This window comes from Phodopus roborovskii, unplaced genomic scaffold (assembly GCF_943737965.1).
Source record: "Phodopus roborovskii unplaced genomic scaffold, PHOROB, whole genome shotgun sequence".
Lineage (NCBI taxonomy): Eukaryota > Metazoa > Chordata > Mammalia > Rodentia > Cricetidae > Phodopus > Phodopus roborovskii.
Window position 1 is genome coordinate 18,338,682 of NW_026126558.1, and position 17,526 is coordinate 18,356,207.

General features: G+C 42.8%; 1 protein-coding gene across 1 annotated transcript in view; it reads right to left on the reverse strand.

Annotated features, from left to right (window-relative positions):
• The window catches only part of Hydin (HYDIN axonemal central pair apparatus protein), a 343,862-nt gene that overhangs the window by 145,269 nt on the left and 181,067 nt on the right, over positions 1–17,526 (reverse strand). The window contains 2 exon segments of the mRNA XM_051201355.1: positions 6,826–7,139; positions 15,125–15,268. Of these exon segments, the coding sequence (XP_051057312.1) occupies positions 6,826–7,139; positions 15,125–15,268 (458 nt within the window).

Below are 17,526 nucleotides of genomic sequence, written 5' to 3' on the forward strand. Positions count from 1 at the left end.
ATCACCTTGAATGACTTGGTGCTCACTCCTGACAACTCAATGTGAAAACAATGTGTTCTGTTGCTGCAGTGCTTGGTTCCCTTAGGCTCTCATATTTGATTTATTTGTAATCTAATTTGGAAATGAAAAGCCCAAGTGGTCTGTGGAGACTGACTACTTAGGCCCCGTGCTCTGAGTCTTAGTGCTGGCTCAGCTTTGTGGCTGTGAGACCAGGTAGAGTTGTACTTCAGGTTATGACTCCCTGGCATTTGCATCTGGTCTCTTAAAAGTGAAGGACAATTCAAGGGCAGGCATTTCCTTGATCCTTTCTTATATGTCTCTTCAAGCATCTTGTTCTTGTCAAGCTGTTCAGAGAGGCTGAAGAGACACACCCAGTGGAAGACTCATCCCTACAGTAACAGTGATGGCAGTAGGCCCCAGACCCTTGTCAATATCCTAATTACATGTACACATGCGATGGACTATCATCCTTCTCATCCAGTCTAGGATACTATCATGTGCCCTGGTCATCGTGCATCAGCATGTGGCTAAGGCAGTAGCTGGCATTTCCTGATCCTGACTATTCATTTAGCATACTTGTCCATTTTGTTTATTCATTTATTTTAGAAGCATCACCATGATGATGATGATGGTGTGTGTGTGTGTGTGTGTGTGTGTGTGTGTGTGTGTGTGAGCAAGAGAGATCAGAGGCTAACTTTCTGGACTTGGTTCTCTCCTGGCTCTATGGGATCTGGAGATCACTGGGCTTGCTTGGCAAGTGCTTTTTCCCACTGGACTCTCACACTGGACCCCCCTTTTTGTTCTTATATGTGATGTGAAGGCTAACTTAAATGGAAATGTATTCCCAAGCAACACATATGCTTTAAGTCAGTAAGAATTGCCTACAAATACACACACACACACATACACACACACACACACACACACACACACATACACACACACCCTGTTCATGTCTATGCATCTTCATACCCATCTATACAAAAAAAAAAAAAAAAGAGCCCCATACTTGTCCCTCCATTCCTCTTACTAGCCACAGAACTCTGAAGAATTTTAATTGGAAAGGAAAGGTTAGTGTTGATATGTCTGATAAAGTGACATTTAGCTAGTGGTTTTTTCTCTTTTTTCTCTGATGGTTCACACAGAAACTTTCAGGAGGGCAGGTGGCATGTTTCGGTCCTGTTATATGTGACATTTATGCCTTAAGCTTCTCTGTTTGTCTGTGTGCCAGGAAGCTAACAGAGAAGATCCTTAAACAAGTTATGAAAAACTACCTTCCTCTCTCTTCAGTAAACTGGTGTGGGTGGGTGTTGATAAGCTAAGGGGAGGACCAGGTTTTGGGGCTGTAAAGATGGCCGGGAGGATGTACTTGCCAGCTTCAAGGGGAGTAAGGCCCACTGGGAGGTTGGATGCTGAGCTCTAAGTACAGGTGTGATGTACACTGAGAAAGTGGAGGGACCAATGCTTACAGAAAGACTCTGACCTGGGCAGGAGTCTCAGAGGAGGCTCTCCTGGCGAAGCACACTGAAGCTCAGTCTTGAGGATTGACCCGGAGCAAGCTAGGGAGAGTGGGGTAGAGCTTTCAGCAGAGAGGGGGGCAGTTGTACAGGAGCAGCTCTGGATGGGACAGAAGCTGGTATATTACATAAACAGAAGATGTTGCTGTGATGTATATACGGAGGAAAACCAAGTAGGAGGAATTCGGAGATAAGCTCAGGTTAACGATCGCTGGGTATCATCCCAAGTATCTTGTACTTGATTCTGAAGAGCACAAGAGACTTGCATCATTACAGACTGAAGCCACAGGGGACACATTCTCACCACCAGGACCCTGAATGGAAATGAGGCTGTGGTGCATGTTTGGAAGCAGAGGGGCTGTCACAAGCACCCCTGTCATAGATGATGGTGAATAAAACAGAGTTAGAGCAGTGGAAATGAAGAAGAGGCTTTTATGAGGTAGCACAGGTGGGTTTGATGAAGTGGGTGGGGTTTGGATGAAGAAGAATTCTGGTCCTTCTTGGGGAATAGTGATGCCACTCACTGTGACAAGGAGCCCTGGAGGAGAGGGAAGGTGGGGAAGGAAGAAACAGGGGTGGGGGCAGACAAGAATTACTGTGCCGCATGTTGGACATGAGCCACTTGGGAGGTAGCCAAGAGAAGCCATCAAGAGTGCACTGAACTTAGAACTGTAGTGGAGGGACCAGAGTCGGCAGAAGAGGGGACTGAGGTTACAGGGAGGATCAACCACTGAGAAGAGGGGATCTTACTCTAGTGTAGTGATTACCAGAAGAGCTGAGAAGGAAGGGTGGAGGGGCGGGAAGGACCGCAGGGAAATATGGAATCTGCAAGCCAAAAAAGAATGACCGACACATGTTTAAATTCCATGTGGCACGCCAGGCTGCTACACACAACTGCCAGTACACCTCAGCAAATGCAAGCTCCATTATTTCTTCTCACCCAAAGAAAGCCAGGCCCTCTCCATGGTGTAATCCCACTTCCTGTCCCGTCCTCAAACCCATTTTCCCCCTAGGCTGCTTTTGCTTAGAGGTCCACCCTATTCTCAGCTTCCTCAACCTCAGTGGTCCACCAGTCACTACTAGCAGCCCTTGGTGTGAAGTATGCTGCCATGGCAACAACGACAAGCACATCACCTTCCTGGTTTGGGGAGGGAAGAGGAAATGTGATTAAATTACTCTGATCAGAATGAATCTTCCCTAGGCATGCAGAGTCTGGAATTCTGGTAGCCATTTGGAGAATGAGAAAAACGCTGACCTACGAAATGAGGTCAACATGTGATGGCGAGCAGAGAGAAGGGACAAAGAACTCATCTGTGATGATGCGATTATATGACTTTGCCTTAAGCCAGGCTAGGGCTAGACTGATTCTACCTCTGCTTTTTGAGTTCTGCTCAAGGTACAGGTTTCTGTGCCTTGCAAGTCCAGCTTACATCCATACCCAGTTCTGTGACTCAAAATGCTCCCCAGCTTCTACTCTGGGACATGTGAACATGATCTCTCAGGGTATGGTTACCTCCTTCCTCAGAACCTGTCATTACAGTGTGTCCTCCATGGTTTCCATGCCTGCGTCCCCCACATGGGTAGGGTCATGTCTTACTCATGTTCATATCCCTGATGTAACAGCTGAGTTACTTATCAACTCTTGCCCAAAATGACTCTTTGATTGCAAGAACAAATGAATTATTAGGGAAAACTCAATAGCAGTAGACAGGAAGATAATGAAGACAGAAAGAAAATGGTTAAATATATGTTCAATCCAGCAAAAAGTAAAAAATAAATAAAGTGTGCCCTTGCTCCCAGATGGAATAAGCTCATTTAGCTGTATTACATCAGAATAAATTCACAAAATCTGATATTCAAATTGTATTAGGTCAGGTTGGATGATTTTTCCATAATTATTTTAAATGTTCATCTACAGAATTTTATTCCAAACCCAAATAGTCCATGACATTTACTGAGCAGGCTCCAAGGCTCAGGCCTGGGAGTGGCTGCCAGCTTCAATGAGACACTGGGTCATTGCTAGATGCCTGCAGAAGACATCCAGAGCAAGCTTTCATTACCATGGTAACGAGCACAGGCAAGAAAAGGGCTGTTGTCATATATAAGATGAGGATTATGTACTGGAAGCACTGAGCAGCCACTAAAGACAGACATAATAAGAGGTGTCCTCAGTTAGAGTGGCTGTGTACCATCCACAGCTGAACACAGAGCTGTCAAAACAAGCAGGAAGTATACGTTACTCCGTCAGCCCAGGTCATGGAATAAGAAGAAAATCAGGTCTTTACCATCACTCACTATTTCCTAACTCTGTGCATGTCTAGACATACAACACATATGGACCAGAACAGAAACCCATCCAAATATTCAGAACAAGAAATATGTAGCTCAATGGGGACACACATTCAATGTATAGTCCATGTTTTGGGGTTTGGAATGCTAACTGGGAAAACTCCAGAGGCCAACAAGATGGCTCATCAGGTAAAGACATCTGCTGCTAAGCCTGATACTTGAGTTTGATCCTGGGGCTCACATAGGAAAGCCTAGCTCCTGTAAGTGTACCCTGACCTCGACATGCATGCCATGGCATGCACCACACTCCTAAAGTAAATAAAATGAAAAACTAAAACTCTAGGGGTAGGGGAGCAAAGCTTGGTCAGTAAAGTGTTCGTTTGCCATACACACATGAAGACTCAAGTTTGATTACCAGGACCTATATAGAAAGCCTGGTATGTAGCATGTGCTCCTCACTCTAGCATGCAATACCTGCAGAAGAATGAAAGCAGACACATAGTTCTCATCCTGTACAAACATCAATTCAAGCTGGTTCGGAGATGTTAATTTAAACTTGAAGCACTGCAGCACTTGAAAGGCAGAGGCAGGCAGATCTCTGTGAGTTCGAGGCCAGCCTGGTCTACAGTGATAGTTCTAGGACAGGCTCCAAAGCCACAGAAGGAGAACACTGCAGGACACAGGCCTAGGCAACACACTTCTGAATGGAAGCCTAATAACGGAGGGGACCACTCAAAGAATCAACAAAGGGACTGACTACAGCTAACCAAAGCATCATAGACTAAGTAGACAGAACTGGAGACACTCTGTTTCAGTCATGCCTCAGACAAGGGTTAATATCTGGAATATAGAAGGAACTAAAAAATAAACAACAGAGAAACAGAGTTGCCAAGCAATAAAACAGGACAGTGATCTGAGAGATAGTGTTCAACAGAAGAAATACAAATGGCCAATAAGTATTTGAAATAGCCTTCAAAACTTTTATGCATTAAGGAAATACAAATTAAAACTACTTTGGCAGGGCAGGAGAGATGGCCCCGCAGTCAAAAGTCTAGAAAGGGATGAGCGGGAATGAAATAAAAAGAGGCTTTAGGGGAGGGAGGTGGGGGATATAAATAGTGAAGTGAAGGGGGTGGGGGGTACCGTGGAAAGGAAGGATGGAGATTGGGGAAAGTAAGGAAGAAGAACAAACCAAAATGAAGTAGGTATCCAAATGCCACATGGAAACCTGCTGGAAGCTAATTCTTTTGAATATAAAATGTCATCTAATCAGTTATTTCCCCATTTCATTGCCAATACTTTTTGAGATAACAACATAATTATTTCTCCCTTTCTTTATAGGCTACTTTTAAAAATTGCAAATTAATTTTAAAATCCATGGTGGATGGTGCCTGAAGAACAATATCCAAGTTTGTCCTCTGGCTTCCACAGGCATGTACACACACGGAGCAGCAGACATGTGAACATGCATACACACACACACACACACACACACACACACACACACACACACACACGGAAAACTCTATAGCCAATGAAACAAACACAAAATTAAGTGGGGGAGTACCATGCTCAAAATGCAAAGGCAAAGATCAAGAGAGTAAAAAGGCCATCTATGGAGTGGGTGAGAGCTCACCAGCTACACAACTGAGGAGGGGCTCATTTCCAAAACTAGTAACAACCCCTACAATTCGATAGTCAAACCAAAGCCCCAAACTAACAGGCCCATTTAAAAATAGGTTAAGGGTTTGAATAGACTTCTCTCAAAAAATCTACACGTCGTGGACAGTTGCATCAAAACCCTTCAGCATCGCCAATCATCACAGAAATGTGAATCACAGCCTCAGTGGGCAATCCCATCACAGCTGTTAGGAGAAGTGCCAGTGTGGTGAGGAAAGTGTGCTGTTGCCAGGGCACACAATGGGGTAGTCACCATGGAACTGAGCGCAGAGGCTTCTCAAATTAAAACAGACCCAGGGAAGTGTCTCTCTGCTAAAGCACTTGTCTAGCACACAAGGAACTCTGGGTTCTGTCCCCAGCAGTAAAAATAAGTAAATAAAACCACCATCTGATTCTGCAATCTCACTCTTGGGTGTTTATCCAACAGGACTAAAACTGGGATCTCAAAGAGGTCTGTTCCTTGAAGCATTATTCCCCAAGGAAAAGCCTTTCAAACAACCCAAATGCCAGCACAAATGTGCAAATAGGATGGACCATTTACACACCACAGAAAGGAATATCATTTGGCTTTTACGGATAGAAATTCTGCAGTGTGTGAGAACATGTGTGAAATTTGAGGACGTGATGCTTATCACTCAGCCACATCCTCAAGCCAATGTTTAACTTCCTTTCAGAAGCCTCTATACTGTTTCCCACAGAGATGACATCCTCTTCCCTCCCTGGTAACAGTGCCCAGCATTCCAGTCTCTCCAGATCTTATCAATAGTTCCTTTTACAATAGCCATCCTATGATTGAACTAAAATAGTCAGATGCATAAATCAAAGAGTGGAAGTGTTGATCCCCCCCTCCCCTGAGTCTAGGGAAGAGGAGAATGGTACCAACAGGTATAAGACCTTTGTTAGGTAAGAAATGGTGAAGTTCTGGAAGTCTGCTATAGAATGTCACACCTGTTGTCATCGTGCACTTGATATTTGTAAGGATGATAGATCTCTAGTGACATGTTCTTGCCATGAGAAGTAATCAATTAAAAGCTCTGCAATGACTTATTTTTACTGACAGACTTCTAGTGCTCTAGTCACTAGATTCTAGCAGAAAGTCGACTTTTGAATGTTTTTTCTTAATTTTGGTGGTGATAAGGTTTTTAAAACTGTGCTGGATTTCTTGTTTGGAAATTTGAGCAGAACCATGTCTTTAGAGTCTCTTATTTCCATCAGCAGTGGCTTACCAGACTGAAGACATTTGTGAAAAGCTGGTGCAAAGAACACAGTTAACCCAGTAGGAAGCTACAAAGAGATTAAGAGCAAAACAGGTCCGAGGGCTTCCCAGGAGGGCCTGTACCTTATCTGGTTTTCATCATCGTCCACCAGGAAGAACCAGCGGAATTTCACAACTAAGGGGCTGCAGTTGGTGATAGTGATGTAGCGAATGACCTCGGTATCATTCAGGACGCAGCCGAAATCCACCTCCATCATCTCAAAGCTGAGGTTGGGGTAATGCACTTCTCCACGCAAGCACAGGTTGTCAACCTGAGGGTGCTCCACATACTTAACTGACAGGACTTCCTCTGCCACCCAGTTGTTCAGGTCATTTCTGTAGGAGGGGTCAAACTTGACCAGCAGGTTTTTCTCTTCATTGACCTCCAATTTTATCGGCTATAAACAAGATAATGGGAAGTTACCAACATGATACATGACACAGGACAGTCAAAATTATTTGTATCCACAGCTTTACACACACACACATACTCATACATATTTCTTTAAACACACACCTATGAATAATTAACTGCTATTTGAGTTCAAAAGATTGTCTCTCAAAGTCATGCTGAAATTTGATTGTCACTGGGGATAGAGTCTAGGAGAGAGTTCTTTTCCAATGAGACCTGGTTAGCTAACCAGGTTTTTACAAAGCAACATATCTTCTTGCCTTTCCACTGTCTGTCATCATGGAAGTACACGAGGCTCTCCTATGGACACCATGCTTTTGACCTGCAGAACTTTGAACCCAAGTGAATCTCATTTCCTTATAAAGTATTCAGCAGATGTAATGTTGACCATCAGCACACAGACCAAGATAGCTATAAACGTGCATGTGCATGCATGTGTGTCTGTATTTGTGTGTGTGTGTGTGTGTGTGTGTGTGTGTGTGTGCGTGTGCATTTGGAGAAGATTTTGCTAAGAATTGTAGGGTTATATGAACTGATGAACTGTACAAAGTCAAACCTACAGTGAATGCTCATTATTAAATATTCTTAAAAATTTGAACTTATTTTATTTACGTGGATTTGTGTGTCTGCTTGTCTGTGTGTGACCACATGTGTGCAGGTGCCCATAGAGGTCAGTGTGGGGGTTAGAACCACTGGAAGTAGAGATACAGGTGGTTGTGAGGTGTGTGCATACTGGGAATCAAACCCAGGGCCTCTGTAAGATCATCAAGTGCTCTTAACCACTGACCCATCTTCTCCAGCTAAAACTAAACTAGGTAGGAACATGTTCTTCCTGGACCAACTGGGAAGATCTTTCCTTAAGATAAATTTAAAGCCTTTTGAAGCATGGAGGAATGGACTTTGTACAGAGTGGCCCAGAAAGGATCAGGTTTAATTTAAATGTTTTCCATTGCCTCCAATTCTAAATATTAAGGACCATGTATCCACTTCCAGTGTTTTCTGTTCAACATAAAAGGACAAAAAGTGCAGGGTTGGTTTGGTATGTTTTATTCATTCTTTTATGATTTCCAATGTCCATTTGTCCCTTGGTGTTCTGCCTATAGTAAAGCTACCTCATAGTTGCGATAATAGGAGCATGAGTCAGGGATGAATATCTACAGTGGTTTTCACTGCTCCACAGGGCTATCGTGCTCCATTTACCTAGAATCTATTTAGCCCACTTCAGTTGCATGATGGCATAGTTTCAGTTGATAGAGCCAGTCAGCTGGTGTGTGTGTGTGTGTGTGTGTGTGTGTGTGTGTGTGTAAGGGAAAGAGACAGAGATGGGGGGGTGAAGGGATGGATGGATAGAGAAAGAGATGGAGTGAGGGAGGAAGAAAGGAAGGAAGGGAGGGAGGAAGGAAGAAGGGAAGGAGGGAAGAAGGAGGAGGGAGGGAAAGCACAAGCACTTTTGATCTGTCTAATCCCATCTCAAAGGCCTACTGGATAGGCACCCTTCCATCTTGCCTCTGGCACACATGCACCCTGGTACAATTTAGGCAGAGACATCTTCATGTGTCTTCACATATCTATCTTTGAAGACTGACTTAAAGTTTTTGTTTTGGTTTTTGAGATAGGGTTTCTCTGTGTAACAGCCCTGAACTCTACTTGTAGAAGAGGCTATCCTGGAACTCACAGAGATCCACCTGCCTCTCCCTCTGGAGTGCTGGAATTAAAGGCATGCACCACCACTGTCTGATGCTTAAAACTGTCTTGAGAGGCAAGATTTTGTAGAAATTAGGCACATCTACAAGATCTAAAAATTTTAAATTAGAGATCCTTCACCATGCTATTGCCTGGAGTTATTATTTTTGGTAAATGTCGGTTAAAATAGGCATGCTGGGTAAAGGGTTAGACTTTATAAAAATAGGGTTTCAGTATATTATTTTATTAAAAATATATTGTGAACTTTAAAATAAAAACAACCCGGGGGCTGTGATTAACAGCAGGCATTACTCCCTGCAGAGGACTCAAACTCTGTTTCAAGCACCCATGCTGAGTGCTCACAACTGCCTGTAACTCCAGCTCAGGGTATCTGACACCCTTTTCGGGATCTGTCCACCAGCACTTGTGTGCATATACTGGCACACATGTGCATATGATTTATAAGAATGAAAACAATTCTTAAACCAGAAGACATTTTTTTCTGTAAAGGACTTAATCACAAGTTGGAAGACTCTGGAGTCAGTAAGTATGTATTTGGAGCTGGGTCTCCCAGTTTCTAGCTATATGGCATTGGAAAGCATGTAGAAGCTTAGTTTCCATATCTGTAAAATGGGGGCTAATGACAATGCCTCCCCCCTACCTCTTTTGAAGGGGATGGAATGACTTAATATAGATGATGTTTCAGGATATGTATGTATGTATGTATATAAATATATTATATCTTCCCAATAAAGAAAATGTTGCCTAAATTTTTATTGATATGTGATTGTAAAAAGGGGATGAATCTTATCTAGGAAACTTCCCTTCGCAACAGTTGTAGAACATTACAGAAAACCACAGCCAAAGTGCAGAGTTGTGGAGCCCAGTCCTAATGAATGCATCTACAAAACATTCCTTCACCCAAGGCTTAGGGAACATCGCAAAGGGGGAGTGGTGGTGGAGGAGGAAAGATGTTAAAAGTCAGAGAATTATAGACTTTGCTGTGATATTTGTGTCTCCTAGTAATTCAGAAGCCACACCCATAAATTCTCACCAACATGACTGCCCAAATGTGAGCATTCTGGGTCAGTATTACAGTGGAGTTTGGTTCCCCAAGCGCCTCATTTGAGTGTTTGGATGAATCTTGTTCACTGTCAATTCTTTTAAACAAGGAGGTATGAATGGCTAATTATCCCTTGTGTTCAGAGAGTATTTTTTTTTCACCTTTTTTTCCTCAAAGGAGATAATGACTGGCTCTAAAATCCTTGCATCTCAATTTCTGTCTATTAAAATTCTAGTACTTCCTTGATAACATTAAGTTATTGTGGAGAAGTTTAAGATCAGTATAAAAGACTCTTTGAATATATCTCTTTTCTACTTAGATGTCATAGCTCCTGGGTTTTCAATGAGTCTTGTGACTTCACTAAGATATGTCTCATTGTTGGACAGCCTATATCATTTGCTCAGGACAAGTAGGAAACTTATTCTAAAAGAACTTTCAAAATGATTACTTATATTAAATAGATCAGTGAATCATCTCAGCCTTCTATTAGTCTTCACACTTAAACCCCAATTTCCCTCACATAAGGTAACCCTCACAAAGCTTTACAAGTGACTTGTCTATCTTTGTAGATATTCCACAGACATAAAGTCACATTATGCATGTTTACTTTTTACATACAATGACACATCATTCCTACTTGTCTGAATTTCACTTTTCTCAATACAAGATCATACAATATTTGTCTTTTGAAAATATTTCATTTCTTAATTGTGTGTATGTGTGTATGTGTGTGAGAGAAGATACCAGTAGGGGCTACAGAAGGTGCCACACCTCTCAGAACTGGAGCTATAAGCAGTTGTAAGCCATTTGATGTAAGTGTTGGGAAGTGAACCCCAGTCCTCTGGAAGTGTAGCAAGTACTCTTAACTGCCAAGCTGTTTCTCCAGCCCTTGCCTTCTAAAACAAAAAATGCTTCATTTCATATCATTTTATAATCCTGCTATCACTGCTCAATCATTCCCTCAAGGTTATTGGCTCCCAAACGTTTGCCCTTATAAGTAGGGATCTGATGTGCACTCTTGTCCCTTGCATAAGTGTCATCTTGTACCTTGGGTCTGTAGAATAAATACCTAAGCGTGGAATTACTAGGTCAAAGGGCATTGACATTTAAAATCTTGATAGCTATTGGGATATTGCCCTTGCACTGCACACTGCCCAATATCATAGGATACTGTGTCCACACACTTTGCCTAAGCTAAGTGCTATCCACCTTTTGCTCTTTGCTAATCTGACTGGGTTACTGCATGGTTCTTTTTTTCTTTTTCTTTTTTTTTTTTTAAGATTTCATTTTATTTTACATGCATTGATGTTTTGCCTGTATGTATGTCTGTGTGAGGTTGTCAGATCCCCTGGAACTGGAGTTACAAACAATTGTGAGCAGTCATGTGGGTACTGGAAATTGAACTTGGTTCCTCTGGAAGGACAGCTAGTGCTCCTAACCACTGAGCCATCCCTCTAGTCCTGCTGCATGGTTCTATATGCCTGTTTTCTCCAATGTGAGCAAAGTAGAACCTGTTTGACACTCATTTTGTTAATGGTGGTTGTGAGCTACCATATTGGTGCTGGGAACTGGACCTGAGTCCTATGCAAGAGTAGCCAATGATCTTAGCCATGGAATCTTCTCTCCAGCCTTCCATTTCTTAATTCTTGTCATGGTACATGGTGGGTTTTCCTAAGAACGGATGAGTAGGCTGTAGTCACAGCTGGGTACCAGAATAAGGAAAAGGATTAGGGGCTACTCAGGGTCAACGGCATTGATACCACCTGAAGCGTCAGACTTTCCCCAAATATTTTGACCCATATTTCTGGAGAAGAGTACTCTTTTTGTTTTGTCCATATTTTCTTGGTGGAGTTTGGTGCATATGTATCCCCCTCCCCCATCTTCAGCATTTTCCTCATCTGTATTCTCTTTCATCTCAGCCCACTGGGTACAGCAGCTTCATTTCCCACAATTCCATTGCAACATTTTCTGGGATGCAGATTTTAATAGCATTTCCCTCCTCCAACTCACTATAAAAGCATCATTCTATCTGTCTGTCTGTCTGTCTGTCTATCTATCTATCTATTAGCTTAAAATCTCATTTATTCCCTGTCCATTGTTTTATTGCTTTGGGCTTTTCATTTGTGTGTGGGTATTTATGTTTTTATCCCATTACAACCACAAGAACAACAACAGTAGACCAAGACTTCCGATTAAGACTGGCACTCATGTCTGAATCTTCACATCCTCCCATCCATTTGTTCTGTCCTCTGTGATGTCACCATCTCTTTGAGGACTCATGTATCATCCTTGAGGTTTCTTCAAAGTCAAGTCATATCGGCTGTACTTTCTGTGAGGTTGTAGAGGATTTCCCTTGGATTATAGTATATTTTCTTCTGTGTCTCACTTGGGACTCATTTCTTCTTTATTTATTTTTCATATACATATATATATGAAATATAAACATATATATGAATATTTTTTCTTATTTTACATATAGATCCCAGTTCCATCTTCCTCCCTCCCCATGCCCCCGACCCCCCTCTCATCCAATTCCTCTCCCAACTCACAGGAAAAGTGATACCTTCCAGGAAGGATCATCAAAATCTGTCAAGTCATTTGGAATAGGGTCTAGGCCCTCCCTCCTGCCTCTAGGCTAAGGGAGTATCCCTCCATGGGGAATGTGCTCCCAAAGTCTTTTTGTGCACCAGGGATACATCCTGGTTCCACTGTCAGAGGTCCCTTAGACTGCCCAGGCCTTCTAACTGAAACCCATGTTCAGGGGGTCTGAGTTGGTCCAATGCTGGTTTCCCAGCTATCAGTTTGGGGGTCCATTAGCTCCCCCTTGTTCAGGTCAGCTGTCTCTGTGGGTTTCTGTAGCCTGGTCTTGACCCTTTTTCTTATCACTCTTCTCTCTCTCTCTCTCTCTGTAACTGAATTCTAGGAGTTTGACTCAGTGTTTAGCTGTAAGTATCTGCTTCTGTTTCTATCAGCTACTAGATGAGGGCTCTATGATGGTATATGAGTTAGTTATCAATCTCATTATCAGGGAAGGGCATTTAAGGTAGACTCTCCACTGTTGCTAAGATTGTTAGTTGGGGTCATCCTTGTAGGTCTCTGGACATTTCTCTAGTGTCAGTTTTTTTCTTCAAACCTACAATGGCTCCCTCCATTATGATATCTCTTTTTTTGCTCTTGTCTATTCATCCCTTGACTCAATCTTCCTGGTCCTACATGTTCTCCTCTCCTCTCTTTCTCTTTCTCCTAACTCCCTCTCCACTCACTGTCCTCCCCACTCCCAATATGCACAGACCTTGTTCTTATCCCCTTCTGTGTATGAATCTCTTGGGTTCCTCATTGTATCCTAGTTTCTTGTATCCTTGTATCCTAGTTTCTCTGGTGGTGTGAATTATAGGTTGGTGATCCTTTGCTCTAGGTCTAAAATCCATATACGAGTGAGTACATACCATGTTCCTCTTTTTGTGACTGGGTTACCTCACTCAGGATGGTTTCTTCAAGTTCCATCCATTTGCTTGCGAATTTCAAGATTCTATTATTTTTTTCCCCACAGAGTAGTATTCCATTGTGTAAATATACCACATCTTCTTTATCTATTCTTCAGTTGAGGGGCATTTAGGTTGCTTCCAGGTTCTTGCTATTACAAATAATGCTTCTATGAACATAGATGAACAGATGTCTTTGTTATATGGATGTGAATCATTGGTAGACTGATTCTCATTTTCCTGAGAAACTGGCATACTGATCTCCAAAATGGCTGTACAAGTTTGCACTCCCACCAGCAGTGGAGGAGTGTTCCCCTTTCTCCACATCCTCTCCAGCATAAGTTGTCACTGGTGTTTCTAATTTTAGCCATTCTGGCAGGAGTAAGATGGTATCTCAGAGTTGTTTTGATTTGCATTTCCCTGATAGCTAAGGCTGTCCAGCACTTTCTTAAGTATCTTTCAGCCTTTTTGGATTCCTCTATTGAGAATTCTCTATTCAGTTCTGTACACCACTTTTTAATAGGGTTAGTTGGTGTTTTAATGGCTAGTTTCTTGAGTTCTTTGTATATTTTGGAGATCATCCCTCTGTCAGATGTGGGGTTGGTGAAGATCTTTTCCCAGTCTGTGGGCTGTTGTTTGATCTTGTCCACTGTGTCCTTTGCTTGACAGAAGCTTCTCAGTTTCAGGAGGTCCAATTTATTAATTGTTGATCTTCTTTATTTTTCTATCTTGAGAAATTATAGCTGGTTTTCCCTCTCTGTGGTCTAAGGAGACCAGATGGGCACTGTCTGGTACACCCTCTCTTCAAGCCACTCTGTCTCCACCCACTTAAATGTCCATTTGCTGAGTGCAGAGAAAGGCAAAATGTCTTAAGCCATAGGCTCTCTCATCTGAGAGATCTGCCCTCATTTCCGCTTCTCCATTGGCAGTCTCTCAAGAAGGGAAGGCCAAGTTTCTCGGACAGTGCATGAGCTTGCTTCCTCCGTTACTCCTTCTTTTTCACAGCTCTGTAGTGTCACCTGCCCATGGCTATCAATTCTACTGTAACCCTGATACCCAGCAAAGACCATATGAACACCTCAAAGAGCTGTTTAGAAAGTGCTGTTTCCACTGGGTTGTGGTGGTGTGCCCCTTTAATCCCAGCACTTGGGAGGCAGAGGCAGGAAGATTTTTGTGAGTTTGAGGACAGCCTGGGCTACAGAATGAGTGCCAGGATAGACTCCAAAGCTATACAGAGAAACCCTGTCTCAGAAAAACAAAACAACAACAACAACAAAACAAACAACAGCAACAACAACAACAAAAGGTGCTATTTCTGGCCTCAGACTGGTGGCAGGGCTCGCAGTTTTTTCTCTCAGCTAGGATCAGCTTTCTCAGGACTTGGAGATGGGCTTATTCCCTGGGTGCCTGGACTGGATCAGTTCCTGGAGGCAGGGTCTTTGGTTAGATTTCACTAGTAGGAAGTTTTTGCCTTGTATAGATTAACATCATTACGATGGGCAGAAGCCAGTGGGTTATTCTGCTGGGCTGGAAGGTCATACCATTGCATGAATTTTCCCACTGACTGAGAGTTTAAATAAGCTATTCCTTAATAACAATTTTTCTGTATTTTTTCCTATTGGTTTTCTGGGTCATTTTTATTTTTTTCTGGAGTAAAATTAGGCTGTATATTTTTATTCTCCTCTCTCTCTCTCCCTTTTTCTCTCTCTCTCTCTTTCTCTCTCTCTCTCTCTGCCTACTTACATTAGGAGTTGCGGGTAGCAGGGATTTATCAGTCTCACATATGAAGAAGGGTCCATTTGTTGAAAGCAGAACATTCACAGGCAGGGTGGTGATGTTCCTTATAGCCAAGGGCTGGTAATCAGGTTCCAGGATGGTGTTAGGCTTCTGAAAAAAAAAAAGAAGAAGAAGAAATGAGAAGAAATGAAAGCAAGTCACAGTACAGTGAGCCCCAAGTAACAAGTCTCATTAGTTCTGAACAAAAACCTCATCACCCCTCCCTTCACAGAGACATTTATTTCCCCTGGTACAGGCTTACGGAAACGAAGCGGAATGAGGCGTGTTAGGGTTCTGAAACATGAACTTATATAACCCAGAAATCACAGGGTAGATTTCTGAGAGGCCCTGGGTGCTTAGTTTAAAGCAAAGCAAAACAAAACAAAACCAAAAAATCCCTTGAAACCCTACAGAAGCCCAACTACTGGAGCAAATTGCCACTACAGCACTGAATACACACGGCATACCGGGCATGCACCTCGAACACTGCACATCCCTCAAGCACCTCACACTCTGCATATGCTGTGAACACTGCACATACGCATCTGCAGTGAATACTGCACACACTGCACACCCCTTGAGCACTGCACACACTGCCACAGAACAAAGTCTAATGAATCTGAGATGGCTTTTTATATGATTTCCCCCCCTTCTGTTTAAAATATCCACTTTATAGACATGCTTATCCTGTCATGTTGGCAAATACTCATACATCTTCTCTGCAAACTTTTCCCAATAGCAGAAGAGGTGACGCTGAAGCCATCTATATTTGTGAGACCTGCTGGACTGCATTTTTCAACCACACAAGGGGCCAGAATGTCTCTTGAGTGAGATGGTGTTGCTCAGGCTGGGTTTTCCTCACTCTAATGTTGGGACTTACATTAATCTTTGTGTGATCTGAAAAGCGGTACTTTAGCATCAGCAGAGGAGGCGACCAGTAGCTTCTAAGGTAGAAACTCTTTTCATTTGGGGGTTCTTCTAATAAAAAAAATATGGAGCCCTTAAAAAGTAGTCTCCACAATCTAAATTCATCACCCCAGCCCCAACTTTCATATTTTGATCTGGCTGAGTCTGCTATCTGTTCTTCCAGCATGATCTTCCCCCTGCTATGGCTCTTGGGCTTCCCAGGGCCTGGGTGAGTTTGGATGCCTTGGTCTCTTTGGGCTCGAGCCTCTACTTCAGCCGTACTTCACAGCTCCTGTGGACTGCCAAGATTGTGTCAGAAGTCTGGTCTGGGATTTGTCACATGATGCCAGCCTTTGGTTCTCTCCCTCTAGGAAGGGAACACAGGCACTAACTCCCTTTGCATTATCAGTTCATGGAGGGGGAAGCAGCGTATTCAGGCCCACTAAGTAGCGGGCTTCATGGAGAACTGTCCACATAGTGACCTTCCCTGAAGGCTGCTGTGTCACCGCAGATGGCTCTAAAGTGAAGAAGCCACACTTGGTTGGTTTTGGCAAGAGTCCATTTGGAGGTTAGTGATGAGAAGGACTTGAAGTCTGGAGAAGCCAATCTATTTTAAAATGACCCCTTCTTTCTGGGCTGTTTGTCTCCCAAATATCAGTAGACAGTCTGCTTCTGGAACTTCATGAAGCAAGCAGGTCGAAAGCTTGAGCTGACCTTTTCAATCCCACGGAGATGCTGTTTCATCTTCACAGTGTATGAACAATACAAATAGCATAGAGTTGATGGAGTGGGAAGGAAAAAAGAAACCCTTTCCACAGGCAGGGTTTATATCTTTATATTCTAATGTACCGCATCAGACACACTGCCCTGGGGCAACAACAAGGAAGCAGAAGAGTTGTATGCTGGACAATTCAGTCAAATACCAAGCCCTCCCAGGCTTCTTGTGAATGCCAGGTAACGCAGATGTATTCATCATCATTCCTGGTAAGCTCTAAGGATGGGCAGGAGATGAGCAATGGAAAACATGGTGGAGGACAATTCAGGCTTCTGAATTTGGTGAGGAGTCAGTTATGTCCTTCTACCATGTGGGTCCTGGGGGATTGAGTGCAGGTCATCAGGCTTGGTGGCAAGTACCTTTATTTGGTGAACCATTTCATTGAGCTCCAATCCCACTTTCTAATCCAATGAGAAATTATTATTGCATTCAGATATAAAGACAAAAAGGCACACTGTCTGCATATGCTGTGAATGTTTATAGGCTTAGAAAAACTGAGTAAGAAACCATATTGCATATTTAACATATAATGTCTTGCACAGAACCACTTTCAGTAAATCCCCGCTAAATTCCTTTGAATAACTGTTTTCAGGGGAAATATGGAGCCATCAAATTCATGGAGGTAATTTGCCAATAAATATCTTTTTTGATTGCTTATGAAAGGTCTGAAAGCAGCAGTGAGCCTTCC